A 25,235-nucleotide genomic window follows, 5' to 3' on the forward strand; every position below is an offset into this window, starting at 1 on the left:
AAGCTATATATTGTTTAATCAAACCTTAAAAAGTATTGATATCAACTAAATAAATTAATAAAATTTGTTATATTTTTAATAATAAATTAAATGATAGCAAAGTATTATAAAAAAAAGTATTTATTAAAAAGTTTATGATTTCAGGCAGTTCTGTAAAGCAGAATAAGTCTTGTGAGCAAAAAAAGTATATTGATAGTTTAAAGTTTCAAGCAATTTTCAAAGCAATTTAAGTTTTGTAAGGCTATCAATGTAATATTATAACATTAATTAAAAAATACAAACAATTTCAGGTAGTTTTTTTAAGCAATATGAGTTTTGTGAGGCAATCAAAGTACCGCCATGTTTACGGTGAGAAGCCAAAAGCTGAATATTTTGGAATGAAGATCACTGGTTCATCATCGGATGGTACTTTTGCTTCCTGTAACCCAAAATTTCTTGCTCTCATCACTCAAGCTTACGGAGGCGGAAGCTTTATGGTCATTCCTACTAACACTGTTAGTTTGATTGTTTCAAAGCTCATTTTGGAAGTGCTGTTATTTAAACTGAATAAAAATTATCAATAGACCTTTGATCATTGATTTAAAAGCTGTAGGTAACCTATAAAATGCAAATATTTTAATTAGGTTAACTAAAGTATACATAATGCTTCTGCAATAAATTAAACATAGTAATTTGTTAAATAAGAGTTTTGTTATCAGTATATACCAACTATATTATTTTTTAAGCTCTATATAATAGTTTTTTTGTTATAACATAGTACTTCAGCTTTTCAAATAAAGTAATACTAACCATAAACTTTTGTTTTTCCTAAACAATTTGAAACAAAGTTTGTATACATTTTAACTAATATAAATGATTACTAACAGCCCCTAGGAAGGCTTCCAACAAATATTTCAAACATCAACGGACACACCAAACCAGTCACTGAAGTTTGTTGGTCCCGTCACAATGACAATTTACTTGCTACCGGTGACGATGATGGTAATATCAAGGTTTGTTTTATATATGTTATGTGAATTAGTATTGCAAGGTGTAATGACATACATTAGTGGATTAGAGTGTATAACTATAAGAAAATTTAATATTTTTTTGTTAAATTGGTGTAAACAAAACTAGAAAACATATTGATGACAATTACAAGTTGGAAAAGCATTCATTGCTTAAATTTTTATGGCCAATTTATTTTTTGTATTTTATATAAAACTTTATTTTCAGCATTTCAAAAACCAATTTTTTTACATTACCAGTAACTACAAAGTTAAATTTTTTGGTTAATCAGTTCAGTTACTAACATTTATTCAGATTTGGAACATTCCAGAGGTATTTGTGAAGGATATGCATTTAGAAGAAGCAGGAACGTTGGAAGGACACACTAAAAAGATTACATGTCTTACATGGCATCCCTCTGCTGATAATGTCCTTCTCAGTGCAAGTTAATATTTATTTGCATAAATATTTTTGTTTAAGCCTTGTAAAAAACTTTTAATGAAAATAATAAAAATTTATCGTGTCATCCAATTTTAGGTAAAGTGTTAAAAATGGTTTTGTAAAGTGATAATAAAAATTTCTTCTATAAATTAAAAAAAAATGTTTTGCCATACAATTTTAGCTAAAATGTTAAAATAGTTTTATAAAATAGTATTACTGTGAACTAAAATTTTAACAAATAATTACTTATCAATTGTATAACTATTTATAAAATTACTTAAATGAATGAAATACCGTCAGGTTATGGTCACATACTGACTTTGAAATGATATAATATTTTACACATGTAACTTGTAGGTACTGACAACACCATCAGGTTATGGCATATTCCGACTGGACAATGTGAGATCGAAATTGAGTGTCATACAGACAACCCGACCTCAATCTCATGGAGTCAAGACGGTAGCTTGATTGCCACAACCTGCAAGGATAAAACTTTGAGAGTTATTGATATTCTCAAAAATAAAGTTGTAGTGGTTAGTTGATAGTTTGTATTCTTAAATAAGGCACTAAATTGTTTTCTTATATTGACATTTTTATATTGATAAGTCTAATATTTATTTTGAAATTATGCATTGAAACTTAAACAAATAAAACTACAGTTTATAAAGTTAACTTAAGTAAGAATGTAAAGTAACAATTTAAGTTTAAGTTTTTAAAACAAACTACAACAATTATGTGTGACTAATTTAGGTAATATAACTGCTGTAAAAAATAAATTGTTAATTATTTGTTTATTTAGTCTACTCTGAAGAAACTATCAGTTTTGTTGCAATAAAGTAATAAATAGCACATTTTATTGTGACAAATTATTTTAACATATTAAAAGTACAACAAAAATTTCAAAATAGACACTTAAAAAGAGAAAATTGTTTGCCAATAGGAATATAAAATGCTGTTAGCCTCAAATTTTACTAATGGCTTATAAATTTCATCAAAAGTGTGTAAATAAAATCAGCATATTAAATCAATGTATTGTTGATAACAGTCTAGACAAAATAAGAAGCTATAAGTTAATGATTATTTTGTTTAGTTTAGTAGTGTAACATCCCAAACTTGTATGAGTTTCCAAGAATGCATTTACTTGATTTCTTCAAAGCTTATCAAAAGCCAATTAATTAAAAAAAGTTATAATTCATTTATAAGCAAGTTGTTTTATGTTTTTACAAAATTAAAATTTTACAAATTTTCTATAACCTTCCTAAAGTAAAATCACATATTGGATTTCTTATTTCGTGAATTTCTCCAAAAGCAAAAAGACTAACAATTCTACAAACAAAAGTGATTTTGAAGAAATTCCATTTAAACGTATCAACATATGCACTAATCTATATTTTCGAATTATTTATATTCATTCCCGCCTCGGCTGTTTCAAATGTTTTATGACGTCATACCATGTTTAATTGACCGTTTAAAAATACGTTGTATCGTTTTACATGTATACATCAATAATAATTGTAACAATTTGAATTTAATAAAAGTTGTGGCTAAATATTTGTCAAGGAAATGATTTAATCGGTGAATTATTGACTTGTTTGTAAAATAAAAACATTTTGTATAACTTATACTTTGACCTAGAAAATTATTTAAAACTTAAAAACAAAGTAATAAACTATTAGTTTGAAAACGATGTTTTATATAACTTTAATAGTACATTAATTGACTATTATTGAACTTCAAAACTTATGTAGTTTGCCTTTTTTGCAATGGAACTAAACACATGTATTATTTAAAAAGTAGTTATGTTTGATTGCTACAACTGGACAATTTAAATAATGATTTAACTTTTCTTTATAATTATAATCCTTATTTAAAAACCAAATCTTAACAACCGAAAAATATATTTGTTATGCCATCAGCTGCTTGTGTTTTATACAATAAAGTTTTACAACATAAATGAAATACTGCTTTTTGTTGTAAAATCAAGATAAAATAACTAAAAAAATAGTTATATTATTAACAACCAAATTATGAATTCTGTAACAATGCCTAGTTTAAGTATATAAGGTCAACGAATATCAAAAGTATAATTAATGATAAGCGATGTTCTAATTATTAGATTGATAATATGTTTGTTAACCATGCTAAGTACTTTGTAAATTTGATGTTGATAACAATTTATTTTAACAAAAATTTGACAGGAACTTATTTTGATTGTAATAAAATAAATGAATATATTTACTCGCAATATTCAGGAAGTGAAGAACGCGTTCGATGGCAACAAGCCGTCCAAGTGCGTATTGTTGAAGGACAACAGAATATTCGCTGTTGGGTTCAGGAGGATGGGGGGAAGGGAGTACGCTTTGTGGGACCCCGAGGGTAACGAACTCGCGCGAGAGGAAATCGATGCGCAATCTGGTATTGTGTACCCCTTCTATGATGCCGATAATGGCATTGTATTCCTCACTTCAAAGGTCAGAATGATATTTATTATGAAATAAAAAAGTAATTAAAAGTATAAAAATATTTATTGTTATAAACCAATAGTGTACTGGCAATATAAAAATAGTACTAATATTTATTTGTTATAAACCAATATTGTTATAAATCAACAGTGTATTGGCAATTTAAGAATATTACTAAAATTTATTTTTAATCAATAGTGTACTGGCAATGTAAAAAAAATAATAATATTTATTTATGATAATCCTGATAATAACATTATTTTCAAAACTGAAAGGCATGGTACATTACAATATTCAAATTTTAGTATAGCGGCAGAAAAGTACTTATTATAACAGTTGTCTTATCTGGTCTAAATGATAATCTATCAAATATAAAAAACAGTATAAGTTTTTCTCTATTATGAATGTTTTATTAGTTAATATGAGTTCTGAAACATTTTTCATTTCAAAAAAAGTAGTATTATGTTTGGAAACATTGAAATTATAATATTTACCAAAATTAGTTTGTCTACTTAATAATAAATATGTTATATCAAATAAATAAAAAAAATTGTTTTTATAGTGTTTGTAGTTATTTTTTTAATAAAATAGAGTTAAAAATATTGAAAAAAGTAATAATAATCAAATTAGTAAATTATTTACTTAAAGTTTATTAGGAAAATACATAAATTTAAAAAATTGATATTCACAAAGTTAAAGAAATTAAATTCAAGAAAAAGAATAATTATATTTTTATATACATTCACTCAGTATTAATGTTAAAAAGTAAAAATTAACTCTTATACTAGTAACATAAGCACTTAAACATTCTATTTTAATTAAATTAGTAATTTTATGAGATTTATTACTAAAATAAGCTTGAAATTGTAGACACATATGAACTACAACATAAAACTATTAGATTAAATAATTTTTTTATTCTTATTCAGGTTTTTACCCCAACAAAATTTAATATGTTAATTAAATAAATTAAAAGTTCTATTTTATATTATTCAAGGTCTGAGTGAGCATTTACTTACTAAATACATTCAATTTTTATTGTAAATTAAAGTATATAAACATTTTAGTCTTATTTTTAAAATTTATGTTATTAAATATCATGTAAGTAGATGAAGGAATTTTTAATTTTAAAATTTCTAAAAATCAGAGTTTTGTACAAGTTTCTTAATAGTGTCAAATTTTACGTGTACAAACATTTTTATTAGAAAGTTACTTTAAAATTAAAACTAAATTTAAAAATAATAAAAAGTAAATTAAGAAAAATTTATGATAAGCATTTTGTATGCATCAAATAAATCTTAAATAAATGTAGAAATAAAAAATATAAATTTTAACTATCAACAAATTCGTAAAAAATATAAATTTTAACTATCAACAAATTCGTAAAAAGTAAGGTAAATAACAACTACAAATTTGTAACAAGTTTATCAAGTTTGATGTTTATAGAGCAAATTGGCTTGTTTATATCACCAAATATGGTCATAAAATTGTTGCCTTATATACGCGGAAGTTAGTATGAAATCACTCAAAGCTATTTAATTAAATGTAATTTTGAAACTTATCAAATATAATTTTGATCAAGATTATTTTCAATTAAATTTAATTACATACTTAATTATTACTTTTTATTTAATAAAGCCTAAATTTCTCAAATTTTGTTATATAATTAGAATGTTTTATTGTTAATACTGATGGTCACCATATAATTTATTAAGTAATTTAGAATAGTTTTGATAATTTTTCATACTTACTTCGAATTGAAACAAATAAACATTTAAATAAATAACTGAAAGTTTTATTAGTTTTGAATTGGTCAATGTATGTGAGCAAATGAAATATTTATGAAACAATTTAAATAAAATCGGTTTCCTTTTTAGTCTAAGTTATATTTAATCTATTTTTTTATTGTAATAAAACTAATTATAAGTATAACTCAGCCATTGTACTTTATTTTTATACACTCTTTTATTAATTTATTTTAACATATTTATATTTCGCGGGATTTAAATACTTTTTTTCTAATTTTGGCTTACTCTTTGTATAACATTTCAAATTGAAGTTGTCAAAAAATTCAACTGCCAATAAATATTCACTAGAAGGTTGTGACGTCATATTGAATAAAGGAAGTTTCAGTGACGTCACATAAAATGAATAAGCACCTATCAAAATTTTTCCTCATAAAAAAAATTTAAAAATATTTTGACAATTTCCTCATAAAATTAAAGTTGCATAAAATGTGCTTTTATTAAAGTTTTCCTTAAAAAACATTCAGCAAAAAAAAAAGAAGTTTTTTCTAAGAAAGTTAAACAAAGCTGAATTTAAATTATAAGTATTTGAAATTGATTAATAAGCAATTTAATTTTCCAGAAAAATTTATAAGCAAATGAGTTCATAACATAAGGCGCAAAACATATTCAGCAAGTTTTCTAAAAAAGTATTCATAACTTAAAAAATACCAAATTTTTTACATTTGTAAAAGTTTTAGTAGCTTTTTGTATAAGAATTTGTTTAAATGGATTAAGCAATTTAAATAAAAATTTTGGTGAAAAATATATACAAAAAAGCTTAAACTTTAAAATTTTTTTAAAGCACAATCTGAATAAAATTGATAAAACATGAAAACATTTTAAGTTAAAATTTTGTTTAAATATGAAGAAACGTTTCATAAAAATGATACGCCCATTGTAAGAACAAACAAAACTTTTATTTGTTTTTAAAATCAAATAAAACTTCATGTAACACTTAAGTTCAAATAATTGTTTTAAAGTTTAATACAATTTTGTTTTGGTTTTTAGTTATTTTAATTGTTATAATTTTCAACTTAATAATGTTAAAGGTTACTAGGATAAAGCACAATATTTTTAATTTAAAATAAAATTATTTGGAAACTCATTTCTTGTTAATAATTGTTGTGTTAGTTTTTATAGAAGGATGTATTAAGAATTGTAAATTAAAAAGTTTTCGATATAAAACATGATATTAAGTTTTATGAAAATGGACAATACTTTTTGACTCTTATGGTATTTTCAAGTCGTTCAGTCTATTTAACTGTTATTTTCTACTAATTAATTTGTACAAAAATAATGCTTTCCAACATCAAGAACTTCAATAAAAACATTTAAATGAGATTTAAAGACTAAAAGGTTATATCACCAACTTTTTGATTTTAAATGAGAACTTTGGTCTCCTATCAAGTATTTTACCTTAAATGGGCATTCCTGTTTGAGAATCCCTGATATAAATTGTAGATTATTTATAAAGTACTTATTATGATACAAAATATCTCAGATAGTTTTATGTGAATACTGTTTGATAGTCGACTTTAAACTATTTATATTTAATAGAATTTTGTTTTACCTTTAATACTTACTATGAAATTATTGAAACTTGGGTGAAATAGTAACTTGTATATTGTCAACCAAAAATGTATCACTAAGAAATTGATAAATCTGTTATAATATTAATAATGATCTATATAGGGTCAACCATCAATATCTTACTATGAAATAGATGATCATGAGCCTTATGTGCATTATTTATCGACTGCTTCTCAAGGCAAAAACATGAGAGGTATTGCTTGCATGCCTAAGAGAGGCTGCGACCCTACTTGCAATGAAATTTCCAAGTTTGTTTTGTATTTGTATAAAAGTTTGTTTAAAATTAATAAGTTAGTTGGCGTCAAAAGTATGTTGAAATTGAAAAATATTATAAATGATTTACTACATTGATAAGCATATATGTATGTTCCAAAAGATAATTATTGTGTTTAACATACTTATTAAGTAGTAGTTAATTTTTTTATTCTAAATTGAACATTATTTCTAACAACTTAAAAAGCTGGTGATTTTACAAGTAAAAAAATGATTAATCATTCTTTTTTTTATATCTGTCATGGTGAATGTGAAAAGTCTTAGTATTGATATTTGTCATTTAAATTGAATATATATGTGAGTATTTATATATATTAAGATGAAAAGTTTGGTTTTGTTGTTTATTATAACAACAAATATTTTACAAGAATTTCAACAAATATTTTCGATACGCTTGAATGAAAACCAGAAAAACTTCTTTTGAAATTACAACGTGTTATAAATGAAAATATTATTTTTATAATACAATTGTTTTCAATAATCAAATAATGCTGCATTTCATCTACTAAAGTTTAAAAAAATAAAACAAGAATTTTTGTTCGAGTACGCTATAAAGTTACCATCAAAATAAGTAAATAGATTTATAAATTAGATATCAATCTTTGTAACAAAGGAAATATTTGTTAGATTTTATCACAACTTTACGGCATTATTTTAATAAATCCGATCAACGGTAATATCAAAAGTTTCTCTGCATAAATGCCAAGCTATTTAAATTACTTTCAAATCAATTGTTTTTATTGTTGCATTTAATTTGGTCAAAAACACTGTTAAAAAATAATTTTAATTTAATATATTTTTAACAGATTCTACAAACTTACTCAAGATAAAATAGAAATTGTTTCAATGAGAGTTCCTAGGAAGGTAAGATAAAAAAAAAATAATTAACCAAAAAAATAAGAAAAGTATATGGGCTAAATATTTGTTTCAATGATCCAGCTAAATAATATGTTTTTTTTGTTTTACTGAAAAAATGAATTTTGTACTTATAAGTATTTTTTAAGTTTCGTAGTCACAATTTTAAACTTATAATAAAACTTTGCGACAAACTTAATAAGCAATTTTTTATTTAAATTATGTAATAAACAATTAAATGTCTTATAAAACTTTAAGTCAGTAATTATATAACCAAGCTATCATAAAAATAATCAAGTTTGCTACAAAATATATTATGTAATTGATTGCACTCTTTTATTGAATTGAAAAATTAAATTTCAGTCTGAATTATTCCAAAACGATATTTTTCCACCATTCGAATCGGATGAACCGGCCCAAACTGGCGAATCTTTCTTCCAAGGAAACGTTAAGAAGCCACTTATCTGTGATTGGAAACCCGGTTTGTTTATTTGTTATATTAAAATATATTAAAACGTTAAGAAGCCACTTATCTGTGACTGGAAACCTGGTTCGTTTATTTGTTATATTAAAAAAATAAAAAAAAATCTAAAAACAAAAAGTTTTAAGACAAAAATATACAAAATACTGTTAAACTCATAAGTTTTATTTTTTAACTTGTTAATTAATTTGTTACTCCAGGTTTTTATAAAAATTGCAAAAAACTTTCCTGAAAATTTCAGATATTTTTCTCAATAAACGTGGGAGCAAAGTATATTTTTATTTACTTTTATTTATTCACCGTTTTATTTTTATATTTCCATAAGGAACGAATTGTACTCTCCGACTTTAAAAGGCTCCATCTCAAGCATTGTTTTGAATATAAAAGTCTGTAAAAAGCAACATTTAGCTTAATTAAAACACTAAAAAATAAGATCAAGTTGTAAAAAATGTGATTAACCCCCAATGCCCTTAATTTTATGTGCAAAACTTTTATTTAAATACCCACATGTAATAAGATTAAGATTAAAAATTATGATAACTGGTAGTTGCATTCCAGTAGTTAAATTTATCATAACTACAACTTACATCAAAATAGATAAATTGACAGTTTTGACATAAACAACACTTTTGTGCTACAAGTTGAAAACGTTTTTTATATTTACATAAAAATAAGTGTAACTTCGAGCAATACATAAATTTAGGGTTTGTACTTATTAAAATTGTTAAACAACTTCTAAGATTAATATTTAAAAATTTTAATATATCACTTTAAGTAAATTTAATCAGGTAAATTGAAAATAAGTAAAGTATTTTGAAATTAAATAAATTAGAAACTGTTTTCAAAAACTGTTTAACTATTTGTTGAAATAAAATCATAATAAAGTTATAAAATATATTTGGTTAGATAAAAAGTTATTTTGAATAAAGGTCACTAATTTAAACTTATATTCTTTAAATTGATATTTTGTTAAGTTTAGGTTTAAGAATAAAATGATTAAATAAATACAAGTATATTTTGTTATAAAAAATATTTAGTTTAAATTAAAATTAAAATTAAAAAGTATATATTTAAAAGAATATTTGAAACAAATATACAAATATCCATAGGTTTGTATAAATAAGTAGTTGAAAAAACAAACGTAAAATGTAACAATTAGCAAGTAAATTCTCCATACAAGTAGGCTAATACACCGAATAAGATAAATGACCAAATAAGGCGAAATCATCCGAGCGTGCAAAATTATGTTACTTTTTGAATCTTTTGTTTCACACTAGCTACTATTGTGAGAGTTATCTGCTTTTTGTCATTAATTTTACAAAAATGCTCTTAATTTAATATTTCAATATTGAAAAAAGATTTGATCAAGTGAATAAATATATATGAAAAATAAAGTTTAAGTAAAAACTAAGTATAATGATTATAAAAAGGTTATGTTTTACATAAACATTAAAATTTTATTAAATTAAACAAAAAAATGTTTTAATAATTTGGTAATAAACAAAAAAAAAAGTAAATATAAAAAGCCGCGAGGATACAAAAAACTAAAAAGCATTACATTAAATATTTCATTTATTAATGTATTTACTAAATATTTTTTGTATTTTTTTAATATATTGAATATTTCCCATGTATTTCTTAATACGCTAAATATTTTTGTACACATTTCTTTATACATGAAATATTTTTGTACAAATTTCTTTATACATGAAATACTTTTTACTCATTTCTTAATACGCTAAATACTTTTGTAAAAATTTTTTAATACATGAAATATTTTTGTACAAATTTCTTTATACATGAAATATTTTTGTTTTATGTTCTTATGTCAAAAACAAATTCTGACTATAAAGTTCATATATGTTTTAACTAAATTTAATCAGATTTTCTGTTTCATTTAATATTATTTTTTTTAAGTTGAACTTCATTTAAAATATAAACATAGTTCCATTAAAAAAATTATCAAAAGAAGTAAAAAGAAATACTACAAATTACTATTTTAAATATGTAGTTTCCGTGTTTTTTATGTTTTGTGTTTTGTATTTGTATGCATATGAAACTCAAACATTTTTTATAAAAGTTAACAAGCAAAGGATGCCATGAATATTAAACAATCGACTAAAATATTTTATTTATTTACTTTGAAAGGTTGAATATAGTAAATATTTTGTTAATAATTTATAAACATCTCCCAGTATTCGTATGTTATAACTGAAAATTGTGTTTAAATATTTAAAAACTTTTTCCATGCCTCTTAAATTGAACTAGAAAGCCACTAATAACTAAACTACTTTTCTAAATTTAATTTATTTCGTCTGTATCAATCATATAATTTCATTATTCAATAAATATAAAAATAAATTGGGTTAGCTACGTCGTTAAATGTTTTAATAAATACGTTTAAGAAGTATTTTAAAATATTAATGACTTAAAATTTCCTTCTGAGTAACATTAGGTAAATAAAAACTTTATTATCGAACTAATCATGATTTTCTATCATAAAAAGCAAAAATCTTTAATTTGATTTTATAGTTTAGCTTGGTAATAGAAATGTAATTTAGAAATTGTACATTTTATTTTAAATTTGAATGATAATATATTTTTACTAAATAATTAAGCCCACAAAATGCATTAACATTTATTTTTTTTTAGGTCACTTATTGTAAAATAAACAAAATAAATTGTATAAAATAATGTAACAATTACAAGTTAACTTAAATATTTCAATTTGTTTTATTGAAGAAAAGTTCTTAAAAATCATCAAATAAGAAAATAGCAATTTATAATAAATATAATAATAAAATATTAATTTTTATAGTATTTGATGCAATGAAGAAAGGCTCGCAAGTAGTAAAAAAATCATCAAATAAGAAAATAGCAATTTATAATAAATATAATAATAAAATATTAATTTTTATAGTATTTGATGCAATGAAGAAAGGCTCTCAAGTAGTAAAAAAATCATCAAATAAGAAAATAGCAATTTCGACCGTCCAGAGATCAGCATCTGCAGTTGGCTCTCAACCGGTTAGTTATATTTGTTTGAATTAAATTTTTCATATTAGTTAGAAATTTTTCATGTTAATTGTTGATTTGATTTGAAACTTGTTCGTTAAATTATATAGGTTGACAGTTAAACTAATAAACTAATGAGGATAAAATATGTTTTAAAAATGTAAGAATATTATTAAAATTTGGTTAGGTATTCAAAAATTTTAAGATATGAATGAAACTTTTTTCATTTAATAACTTACAAAAATGCATATTAATTAAACATTAAACAAAATTTCTTAATATTTGCCTGTTAACTCAAATGAAGAATATTTTGTTGGGTTTATTTTAGAAGAAAATATTGCAATCTCATATTGATATTGTGAATAATTTTTAAAGTACATCTAAAAAGTTTTAGAATTTTACTGATAGTATTTAATTCTTATACTATTATATAACATATACATTATAATGTTTATGTTTTAGAATAAAGTTATTAATTAAAGTGTAAGTTTTTACGGCTCAGATTGTTAAATTTCAAACAATGTTTCAGTCCATATTTTACAACTGTATATAAAATGTTATTTAACAATTAATCATGAATTTTACAACGTATATATTTTTTTGAGTTTTAATTTAATTTATGTTGAAACCATAATATTATTACAAAAGCATGTAGTTTATTTTAAAGTACTATTAGTTGTACAAATTTATTGAAGATTATTTAGAATATTTTTATTGTGCATGTTTTGCTCATTTTGGAGTTATTTTGAAGTTTTTATTTATAGATTTATGATAGCTTATGAACCCATTAACTATCTTAAAAAGTAATTTTTGAAATCATAAATATTTGTACTTATTAATTTTTATTTAGTTATTATAATTTTAGAAAAAAAGCTGTTTAAAGCATATTAGTTTTAATTTTGTGTGGAAATGTAATATTAATTTACTAAATAGTTGTAATCATTTTGCACTAGACTTTAATAAAATTTAGATTAAAAAATCTGAGAATTGCACTTTTTTAAAGCTTTTAAAACTAATCTAGTAATACTGGTAATTTGTCTATATGTTTATAATTCAGAAAAACATTGATAATTTTTTGATTTTTTCAAATAATTTAAAAAAATAATATTTAAAATAGTAAAAGTTTAAACAGTAGCTAAATTAAATTGGAGGTCTTGGTTTGTTTTTTTAATTAAAAAAAAACAATAACTAAGGTGACTACATATTTACTTTTATTTAGTTTTAATTCAAAAGTAGTCATTGGTATAGGGATAAAATACAAATTTAACATTTCATATTAAATAACTATTTTTATAATGAGTCATAAATTTATAGAACATACAAAATCAATTTTCAAGATAAAGTTTGTTTTTGTAAAAAAAAATAAAATTCCAATATATAGCAGTTAAATCTTAAGTGGTAAAGTAATTTATAAATTCATTAAAATTGTATTTCAAATCTCCTATATTTTTCAAAATAAAAACTTGAACTTTTCAGAAAGTGTTAAAAACACTTTTAAAATGGTGCTGGGACCATATAAAAACCAAATGATTTGAAAAATCCTAAATAATCAATCATTAAAAAAATAAAGACTATCTCATAAAATTGTAAAGTCATTTAACTTTAATACTTATAAACTCAGTTGAAATAAATTTTGAAAAGTTTAAAAACTTTTTTTAATACTTATTCATGGAAGAAATGTTTTTCAGTTAATAATTTTTAACTTTAAATTTTACTAATTTGTATATTTAGTGATTCAAATAATCTAATAAGTAAGAAATATCTTGTAGCGCAAATTCATTATCTACATTTAAAAAGTTTTATACTATATTAATACAAGATCTTCTCTTAAAAGTAGTAATACTAATTTGATTGTAAAATACTAATATCTAATTATTTGTTTAATACTTGTAATTGGTTGTTAAATTTAAATACTAACTTCTAATTGGTTGTTGAAGGCTTCAGCAAGCATTTCAATTGGACGAGGTGGATTTACAGCTAATCAGGTTTAATATTCATATATTAAATTGTATATTTAGTAAATAGTTTGGTATTTGTAGTAACATAACATTCAGAATGCTTTGTTTTAATAAAGTAAGAAGTTTTTTTGGATGAAACTATTTATCCAAGATATTCAATAATGTCTTAGAAAACCAACTATTTAAACAATTGAAAAAATTTAGGAGTGATTTACACAAAAACTGTTAAATTGTTAAGAACTTTATTATCAAACAGAGCATTCTGAGTATTGAAAGTATATAAGAATGTTTAGCATGAATTTTATTAGAAAAATATCATTTATTTAACATGATATTTATTAGAACCTATTTTATTAAGCATGAATTTTATTAGAAAAATATCATTTATTAAGCATGACATTTATTAGAAAATATTGTATTATAGCATGGTATTTATAGAAAATATTGTATTTTAGCATGGTAGTTATAGAAAATATTTTATTTAGCACTGTATTTATTAGAAAGTATTATATTTAGCATGTTGGGCATTTTGTTATTTATTTTGTTAAGTTTTATTCCTTTTATTTTCATTATTTTGCACTTTATATTAAATTTTTATGAATTAATGTTTATACAATACTCATTATAAGTAATTTGGTGTATAAAGTATTAAAATATAATGTTGTATAAATGTATGTAGTAAAATAATATTTGGTGTATTTATATTTTTCAATTAAAACAAATTGCATTTTTAAATGAAATGTAAAAGATAAATAGTTTCAAAATAAGCTATAAACATGAGAAATTTTACAAAACTATAAATATTTGGTAGAAATAAACAATATGTTTAAAAATAAAAAAAAAAAGAAAAAAGAATGATAAAATTGATTTTATGTAAAAAAATATAAGAGAAAATTGACAAAGTGTCTAAAAATTTAAAAACAAAATTAACAAAAATTACAACGTCTTAAAAATTAAAAGAGAAAGTTAACAAAATGTGAAAAACTAAAAGAATATGGCTAACAAAATTTTACAAAATAGAAAAATTAATTTAACTAAATGTAAAAAAACAAAAAAAAAAAAACAAAATGTTGTTTTTTGCCTCTGGGCAATATTACGAAATATACCGGTTTTTTTATGTGATGATATTAAGTTTCAAATTAAATAGTCATATCAATAAAATTATTATCTAGTTTTCATCTAATGTTTATTTATTTTGAAATTTGCTGTTTTAAAATTTAAAAATAAAAAATAAGACTATTCTTTAATGAAATTAAAGTTTTTAAGCTTTTTTTAACTTCAAAAAGCCAGTATAAAATTCCACTAAAAACTATAATATAAATTAAAATGATATATGTGTATAAGTTAAATTCAAATAAAATCACAGTTGTATACTAAAATTTGGTATTTAGTTTCAATTAAAAAAATTTAATGAGTATTCTAGCAAAAAATAAAAAAAATAATTAATATTAAAGTTTAATGTTTGTAAAAATGTTGTGATGACGTAACAATCTTCCGTGTTCGAGTTTCCGTTTGTATTGTGACGTATTTGTGACGTATTTGACTTTTCAACCAACTTAATTCTTATGTAGTTAAAATATGATCTACTTTTTCATATACTATTTGTATACTTGTTACACTTATACTGTTGTACTACTGAAATATTTCTACCTGAATGTTAAATTTTGTTGTTTCGGTAAAAAATTGAAATTTTGCTCGTTTTAGCTGTTTCAATATCATTTTGTTATTTTGTATAACAAGATCTATTTGTTTTGTTTATTCCTTAACATTATTCGACCAATTAAGTTCAACAAATATTTATTTTAAACTTTAAATAACAGCATTTTATCTATATTATTTTGTTTTACTAACTTATTTTACATTGTAGTGTTTTTAAATAAGTACTATTAAAGTAAGTTTACTTTTAATGAAAACTTTTGTGTTATTTTAAATAAAATTTCAAGTAAACATTTTATATATTCTTTAGTTTTAAAGTTAATCTATTTTATAATTGTTCAATAGTGAAGATGGTTACAAAAGTTAAAGTTAAAACTAATTATTTTCATCGAAAAATTGTTTTTTAATAACTTAAAAGTTAAACTCTATAGGTCTAGTTTGTATATATTACATTAGACACTAAAAACTTGAAAAAAGTTTTCCTGTTTTGAAAATACGCTAAACATCAGGTAAGAATTGAGACGAAAATAGCATTTATTTAATAGGATTTAAATAATTCTTTTGAATTATAAAATATATTAGTTTTATAAACAAATATTATTTATTATGTTATCAACAAAACTTAGTATCTTCATTATATGCAGAATATTAATACATGGTTGCCAAAAAACCGGGAATTCTGGAAAAACCTGGAGTTTGACAATTTAGGTTAAAACAACCAGGAATTTAAGAAATTTTGAAAAAAAAAGCTAGAATTTCGATCAAAATTCACAGAAAAATCTGGAAAATCCTGGAATTTCACACAATTTTTACATGTTAAGTACTAAAAGATCGATTTGACAAAAAAAATCTATAGTATAGATATATTTTTTAATACAAAACCCATTTAAAGATGCTTTAAGATATCTTTACAATGTCGTTATACTATTTACACAGTGTTTTACTTTAAACTTAATTATAAATTAAAAATAGACCCTAAAACGTGTAATTTCAAAAACCTGGAAGAAAATTTGCCAAAAACATTTGGCAACCCTGTTAAAAAGGAAAAAACGAACTTTTTCTTTAAACAAACTTAATGATTATTCTTAAAATGTATAGGAAAAGCTAAAAACTCCTTAATATATACATATAGTTTTTAAGTATTAATAAGTGCTTGAAAAATTTTAAAATAAAATTTTTTAAGGTATAAATTGGTACTTATAATTTAACTTTTAAATATTTTCTGTAAACTTTTTTATAGTTTTACTAATTTATTAATTTAAAGGCACTGAAGCCAGTGATCACTCAAGAACAACTTGACGGAATTTTAGATGACATCAAAAAGCTGAAGGCTACCGTCAGAAAATTGAACAAGAAAGTTCAGAAATTTGAAAAAGAAATCGGTTAGTAAAATTATTTATTACAGAAAAGTTTTATGTTGGTTTTTATAAGAAATTGAGTGTTAATAATGAAACATTTGTCGAATTTCGTAGTATAACTTTTTATTCAGTATTAGTTTTATTGTTAGCGTGAGTACTTATTTGTAAATACAATTAAAATAGCTGATCTAATTAAAAATACTGTTTATATTTAATTATTATTTCAAAAGTTATTTCTTGTTGAATTTAATTTATATTTAAAATATCAGAGCAGTTCACAATATTTTTTTTGTAAATATTTGAATGACTCTGTATGTTTCTTGCAATACTAAATTGTTTCAAATCGATCTTTTATGTTGTATAACTACTTAGATAAGAATTCATTATTTTTATTAAATTTAGAATTGCCGGTACTTTTAGTTTTAACAATTTTGAAAATCGCCAAATAAATTTGTTATCCAGTGACAAAATTTTACTAAAAGTTTCAAACTTCTATTCTAAGGTTAAATTAGTGCTGGCAAGCAATTGGTGATTAAATTTTTAAAATAAAGATATTCGCGTGCTGTAATATTTAATTGTAATAACGGATCCGAGATGTCTAGTGTAAGTTTCAAAATTCCCCTTAATTGTACCTGAGACTATTTTTTGTTATTCGTATTAAACCCCAGAATATCTATTGTTAGTTTCAAACTTTTTATTTTGTCGGAAAATTTGCATATTTGCCGATCCCTTTTATCAATTGAGTAAAAAAGTTAGAATCTTATAAAAAACTGTTGTAATTGTATATCAAAATTTTATAATTTTTAATTAAAAACTGCAACAGTTGTTTACAAGTTTCGTAAATATGTCATTTTTAATAAATTTTATTAAAAAGCCTAGTATATAGAAACTGTAAAAGTTTCTATATAAAAAGATGTCATTTTTAATAAATTTTATTAAATAGCTAATAAACTAATATAAAAAATTTATTCTAGGGGACGCAGCCTGCGATGACGGAGAGGAAGAAGAATAATTATGACGTCACAAAAGCTAAATATATGACGTAATAGTTGTGATGTCATCAGACATTGCAAATACATTCCTGATGAAAGTTTTAAAAGCCGAATTTTTTGTTAGGTCAAGTATAATACCTTCTTTTTTATTTTATTTATATACAAGCAAATATTTTATTTTTTCTCTGAGCTCAATTTTTTGAGGCCAATTTTAATCATGGTTTCCACCTTTATATATATATATATACATTTTTATTCAGAATTTTACCAAAGTTAAATTTCGAGATGTTAATTTTTTATAAAATTTATACAAGTTGTTACTAAAAACAAAAAATTGAGTTTTAGTTCTGCTTTTTAAATAACAAATTCGCAGAACTTTTTTATTTTACTGATAGATTTATTAATAAATGATTGAATTAAAAAATAAGCTGATAGTTGAATTTTTCATATTATTTAAATATTAAATTAAAGTAAATTAAATATAACATTTCTGTCTAATTCTAGTTTGAGTTACGCAAATAAAATTTCACAGTTTTTATATTTTAAACTTAGTTGCGCAAATACTAATAATAATTTAGATAAACCTAACACTTATCCAATAAAAAATAAGTGTAAAAGTAGTTGCTCTTGAAAAAAAAATTGGATTTTTTGATACTAAGATTGAGTAAGGTAATACAAGAAAATTTTAGTAAAACTTGAAAAGAACTAAAATTAACTTTGCTTAAAAAGGGACTCATTGTATCATTTAATGAAATTGTCACCAAGTTGTTCAAATTATTAGTAATATTGTAGCCAGTTCTAAAAAGTTATTCCTGGTAAAAGAAGAATTGCTAGAATTTTTTATTTATATATACATCAGGTTTGCCAAAAAACCAGGAATCCTGGAATTTGACAGTTTAGGCTAAAAAGAACTGGAACTTTGAACAAATTTCACTAAAAAACCTAGAATTTTGAGCAAAAAAAAACCTGGAATTTTAAACAACTTTTACATTTTAAGTAGTAAAATTTCGCTTTGAATAAAAATTTATCTTACAAATAATTTTTTTCTGTCATTATCAAAAAGTTTTTTTATTAAAAAACACATTTAAAGTAACTTTACAGTATCTTTTCAATACTTTTATACTATTCAACACAGTTTTATATACAGAAATTAACTTAAAACTAAAATTAGACTTAAAAATGTGTACTTATAAAAACCTGGAAGAAATTTGGAAAACCTGGAAAAAGTTTTGAAAAAACGAGTGGCAACCCTGTCAATGTTATTGTACTATACAACACAGTTTTTTACCTTAAATTTAGTTTTAAACTAAAAGTAGATCAAAAAACGTGTAATTTTAAAAACTTGGAAGAAATTTGGAAAACCTGGAAAAAGTTTTGAAAAAACGAGTGGCAACCCTGTCAATGTTATTGTACTATACAACACAGTTTTTTACCTTAAACTTAGTTTCAAACTAAAAGTAGATCAAAAAACATGTAATTTTAAAAACCTGTAAGATATTTTGAAAAATATTTGTCAACTCTGGTACGTGTAAATACATTTCAGCTGATTGAAATATAATTACCTTGCAGAGGGTAAGTAAATATAAGAATTTGTTTTAAATTCTAAGGTTTGCCGTTTCACTTATTTTATACCCTGGATTTTTCAATTTATATTCCTGGAAAACCTAAACCACTTAAAATCCTGTAATTTTTAAAGAGTACATTTAGAATAATGAAGTTTCGATTAGATATGAAATACCTTTCATATAGAAAAAAATTGTCATATAATTTATTTTTAATTAGAAACACCTAAAAAGTACAGTATCAATTAAATCCTGTTGAACTATTTATTTCAGTTTTTTATCTGAATTGAATTTTATACTGAAAATAGACCAAAAACTTGTTCTTTAAAAAACCCAATTGAAATTGTTTCAATTAAAATTATTTCACAATGTAACTTATGAAATGTTGTTGTTTAAAAAATTCAAACATTCTCTTACCAAGTTGTTGCTAATCCAGCTGTAGGAGCACTGTATTAGGGGGTACTATTTTTTGTATCACCACAGATTGGTGTTTGCCTATTTAATTATCAACCTCTATTTCAGCTTATTTTCTTCTACTTTTGACATCAACTATAGTTCTTAGTTAAAACTTAACTATTGTTTTTCGAACGACAAAAGAAAGGCGCTTAAAAGTTTGGTACAAAGGTTTGGTGTATGAATTAATAGAATATAATCACAATTGTTTCGATTGAAAATTTGAGTCTAGACTCAGTATTATATACAGAAAATATGTTACTGATTAAATTTGGTCTTGCTTTCTAGGTAATTTAATTTTGTATCAAGTTTAGTTAGTTACAACCATAATTTACATATAGTTTTATTGCTTTTTTTTTTTAATAAAGAAACTAGATCTTTTGAAAATCAATCTTTTTATATCTTGAATTTTTAACGTTGAGTTTATTTCATCGATTTATCTAACAAAAGTGTACCGCCTACTACATATAAAATTGAACTTAAATATCGGTATTTTTCAAAATCTGTATCATAATTGGTTTCATGAAAAGTTCGAGCAGCCATAAATCATATTTTAATCTGTGTCAAATTTTAATTTTTAACATTATACATTTAAACTTTAGGTCATAAGTTTTATATAATGAAATTTTATAAATTTTGGCTTAACATGAGTATCTTCATGGTAGGTTACTGTAACTTTTAAATTGTTATACTGGACTTATTGCAAGTTAAATACCATATTTACTAGAAAAAGCCTTGCATGCATATATTATGGAAAAAAAAAGGTCTTGTGAGCAAACTTAATTTTAAAAACCTAAACCAAACAGATCAAAATATTCTATGAAAAAAAAAATTTAATGAAATGATCTTTAAATAAGCATAAATTTTTAATCATATTTAATTTAAAAGCATTCTTCCAACTGTTTGTTATCAAAATCTTCAGTTTGGTTGTTTTAAACAAGTCGTTTTAAGCTGTAAATTTTGGTTGGCAGACCCTTGTACGAAGCCATGATAACTGTAATTGGAATATTTTTACTAAATAAACAAAAACTAAAAACATTTAAGTTTTGTCAATGATATGCACTCATTTGGTCTTGTAGTAGCTAAATCAATATGAATTTAAAATTCTTTACACCATATTTATTTTTAGGTCTTTATAATACTCTAGTTTTATACAATTAGGTTTATAACTTAAACTTATTATAGAATGGTTTCAAACTTTTATGGTAATGAACTATTTTTTATTGTCTTCTTTTTTTAAAGTTTCTTAATTAATTTTTAAAATCTTATTGCTTTTACTTAAATTTAAATTTAATTTTTTTTTAAAACTCTAACAATCGTTATTTTGTTTTTAATATAATATTTCTTAAATTGAAATTTAGTAACCTTTTACTTAGCCTATCACAGTAAACTACGAAGTTGTAGTCTAAAAAATATTTAGGAGGCTACACCTCTAAAGATAAACTAAATTAAAAAAAATATGAAAGTTCATGAAGGATTAAGTTTTAAACATACTTGAATAACAAAAAAACTATAATACATAGAATTTTTATAATTTTAAAAGAATAACTTATAATGCTTTAACTACTTTAGATATCATATCTCAAAAATTTATTTCTATCTTTTTTTTGTCCTTAAATTAACTATATAATACGTTAAAGTTATGGCTATATTGTTTCTATTTAGTTTCATTACATTGAATAACTTTAAACAAGAGGTCCATTTTAATTAAAAAATTTTTATTAACAACATTAGTTACCTCTCTTGCAAACTTTTTTATTTAACTTTTTTATTCAATAAAATTAACCCTCATAGTTTAAGACCCTTATAGTTTAAAAGCTGTGATATGCAAAATGATATAAATTTTAACTTTTTAGAGTTTAGATTTGTTGAATTTGTATAAAATACTTTATTTTACCATCACAAATAAAATGGTAAATATAATAGACAAGTTGATGACCAGGTTTTAGTTTTATTCAATTTTAATGTGCTGTTGTTTGTAATTTTCCATAAGTAAAGGTAAGACTAGTTATCTTATAGAAAACAACACAAAATAAAATCATAAAAATAAAAATTTGGTTCAATTTCGTAAAATTCATAACGATATTAAACTTAATTAAATAGTTTTCTTATTAAATACAACTTGTACCGCTCTGTTATGAAACAGTTTTATTTCTGAAGAATCATACCACAAGTTTATGATAATACAAATATTTAAAATGTAGTTTTAAAGTTCTTTTATGCTCTCAGTCTTTAACAAATCTAGTTTCAGTGTTTAAAAAAAAAAAGTAAAAAGTTTTCATGTTCTTTAGCTTGTATGCAACAGAAGATGATATTTGTTTTTACTATTTATGCCATCATATGGGCTTCTTTGGAAGTTTCTCTATTTAAAAAGTAAGAAATATTGTCCATATTATTTACTGAATGAACAAAAGTACTCTAGTCGAGTTTGAACAACAATAACACTTTAGCCAAGTTTTTTTTTTACTAAATTTAACAAGGCGAAAAAACAATGCACAATAATTTAAAACGAATATACTCAAAATAGAACCTTAATTAAAAATTTGGTTAGTATAATACCTGATAGCTGAAATCTCTAGGCGCTTCTGATTGGATAATAATTTGCTTTTGTTCATTTTAAATTCCAACAAATATATATTTTTGTTACTAACTTATTATATGTTTGGGTAAGGTAAGTTAAAGGTAGGGTATATATTTTAAAATTTAGGTAAAATAGGTTACATATAGAGGTTTAAGTCTTATTAATGTAATGCTTTGGTTGCTTTACTTCATTAGCATAACATTTTAAATAAAAAGGTCAAAAACCTTACTACTGCAGCCAACTGTAATGGAATACTAGTTCCACTGCTGTTCCATTTTGTTGAACAGCAAATACTATAAAATCAGTCAACTAGAAAGCAAGTTGTTCTAAAATAATTTTACATTTTAAAATTATTTCTAAATAAACCAGGCACAGTGTGATTGAAGTGATTTTCTACTCAATAATTTTAAGATTTAAGTTCCAGAACTGAACTTACTTATCACTATGTTGTTTATTTAAAGTTCTTTTTTAAATAATATTTACAATATAAATTCCAAGTACTCAAATCTCATTTTATAATATACTTCTATTAGATTTAATTCTTGTTTAAAAGTTTTGACCACATTTAGACTATATAATAAAGTTTGATGTTCTTTATTTTTTAGTATTTGATATGTTCTTTAATATTAAATATAGCCACTAAAAGTCATGCCTAGTTTTTATAAGTAGGATAGAATACCTTTAAGTATTATTTAGTTAAAAGTTAAATTTGTATTTAATTATGGTTTTTAGTGTGGTTGTACACTACTTTTTAACCTTACATGGCGCCCTTAAGGTAAAGAACCACCTGTCTTTTAGGTAACAGTTAAATAAGACCAGAAAGTATTTTACCCAAACAAATTATACTTGTATGTATAACCTTTTTTAAGGCTTTATTTACCGTATTTTTATCTGACATTTTTTATATGTTTGACATTTTCATTTCCTATTTTTTTTAACAGTAAACTTAAAAGTATTTTACAATAAATCTTGCATTTAATTTTTAAGAAGAAAAACTCAAATTTACTATTTGTCTCACAAAACCCTTGAGGTTTATCCATAACCAGAAAGACATAGCGGGTTGAAAAAATCATCAAGAAATAAGGAGTCAAGTTGATTAGAATACCATAGGGATAAAGATCAAAGATTATTGTCCCAGTGTGAGTCAACTAAGTCACTATAGAAGTAAAAAAATACAAGTCCAAATAACTCACAAGAGTATTGACAATGTATGAGTATAAACAAGTCACAAAAATTGGTGTTTAATTTTAAGTAAGTCATTTAAGTTTATGTAAAACCATTTAATCTAAATAGTATTATAGAAATGTACATTATTTATTAGTTACTAAGAGAGCAAACATCAGTAACATACATTTTTTTTCAATTTGTATCATAGGGGTTTGCATAGGCATACCAATTGAGTAATAAAAAGTTATTTCCATCATAATGTTTTTTTGCCTAATTATTGAAAAGTTATGTTAGTTAAGTATCCTGAAAAAGCTTTTAGAGAATTTTTAAAACTACAAGTTTTTAAAGTATGAGAGCCTAAAAACCATTCATTTTTTGAAAACGTTTTGTTTTCTTATTACTGTCTACTGAGTGTTTCCTATTAAACTAGTTTTAAAACTTATTTAATATTTTGTATATTTTATAATTTTTTTTATCTGTTATTTTATAGACCTAGGGGAAGTTGCACTGCTTTACATTAGAAATTACTTTTCTTTACCATTCTCCTAGCAAAAAAAAAAGAAGAGTGAAATTGAATTCTTTTTGAGTAAAAATGAAGAGGAAGGGTAGAGTTAGATTATCTTTAGAAATAGTAGAAAGAGTAAGTTTAGTGGTATACTAGTTTCTTTACTGTTTCATTTAGTTGAACTTCAAACATTATAAAATCAGTCAACCAGAAAGCAAGTTTTCAAAATATAGTTACATAAATCAGCCACAGTTTATTGTAGTGAATTTATAGTCAAGACCTTCCAGATGAAGTTCTAAAACTGAACTTATTTCTTGTTATATTGTTTATTTTAAAGTTTTCTTTTAAATAATATTTATTACTTATAAATGATTTTTGATATTAATTCGAAGTAGTTAATTTTTAACTTATTTATACATTTTTATAGTGTATTCCTGTTAGATTTAGTTCTTGTGTAAAATTTTTGACCGCATTTAAAGTAAGTTCAAAAGATTGTTGTTCTTTATTTTTAGTGTTTGATAAGTTCTTTAATATAAAATACTACCACCAAAGCTCATTCCTAGTTTTTGTAAAACGTATAAAACACTTTTAAGTATTTTTTAGTTTTAAGTTGAGTTTATTTATTGTTTTTAAGTTGTTTGTACACTACAACTTTACATGACCAGTTAAATACAACTTAACAGACTAATTTAAATGAAATGTACTTAGATTAGACTGAAAACTTACAAAAAACAATAAAATAAAATTTAATATTCATAAGAAAATAAATCGTTTGAAATGTAATTATATTAAAGCTTTGAACTTAGTAGCTTAAAATACGATAATAAAGTTATTTTTATAGTAACTTTTCAAAAAATATATAACTTTAATGTCAATTATTTTCCTTATCTTAAAAGCTATCTAAATTTTTTTTTAAATTTTAGAAAACGCACCTTTGTCTTTAATCAAAAAAAAAGGCTTGGGGTTTGAATTATATCATGGGGTCCCTCCAAAAATAAAAGTTTTAATTTTTCATTATTATCGCCTTAGAACCAAAAATAAATATTTTTTTCCCTTAGTTTGCATGTTTTTTAAATTCTTAAATGTTTGTTTTATAAATAATGTTAAAA

At 22.8% G+C, this 25,235-nt stretch overlaps 1 protein-coding gene across 5 annotated transcripts; it reads left to right on the forward strand.

Moving 5' to 3' along the window:
* Nucleotides 1-294: 294 nt before the first annotated feature.
* On the forward strand, nt 295-18,292 carry LOC145837955 (coronin-6-like). 5 transcript variants are annotated; one of them, XM_082945451.1, is made up of 13 exons: nt 295-494; nt 867-992; nt 1,303-1,432; nt 1,786-1,964; nt 3,684-3,902; nt 7,373-7,518; nt 8,350-8,407; nt 8,762-8,841; nt 8,911-8,948; nt 11,800-11,906; nt 13,832-13,879; nt 16,773-16,890; nt 17,841-18,292. In XM_082945451.1, the coding sequence occupies exons 1-13, from the start codon at nt 309-311 to the stop codon at nt 17,876-17,878; spliced, it is 1,473 nt and encodes a 490-aa protein (XP_082801577.1). In that variant the 5' UTR covers nt 295-308; the 3' UTR covers nt 17,879-18,292. The 5 variants fall into 5 exon arrangements, with proteins under 5 accessions (XP_082801577.1, XP_082801575.1, XP_082801580.1 ...); XM_082945449.1 differs by lacking the exon at nt 8,911-8,948 and having other exon boundaries at nt 8,762-8,879; XM_082945454.1 differs by lacking the exon at nt 13,832-13,879.
* The last annotated feature ends 6,943 nt before the right edge of the window (nt 18,293-25,235 follow it).

This window comes from Thalia democratica, chromosome 6 (assembly GCF_965202585.1).
Source record: "Thalia democratica chromosome 6, ktThaDemo2.hap1.1, whole genome shotgun sequence".
Classification (NCBI taxonomy): domain Eukaryota; kingdom Metazoa; phylum Chordata; class Thaliacea; order Salpida; family Salpidae; genus Thalia; species Thalia democratica.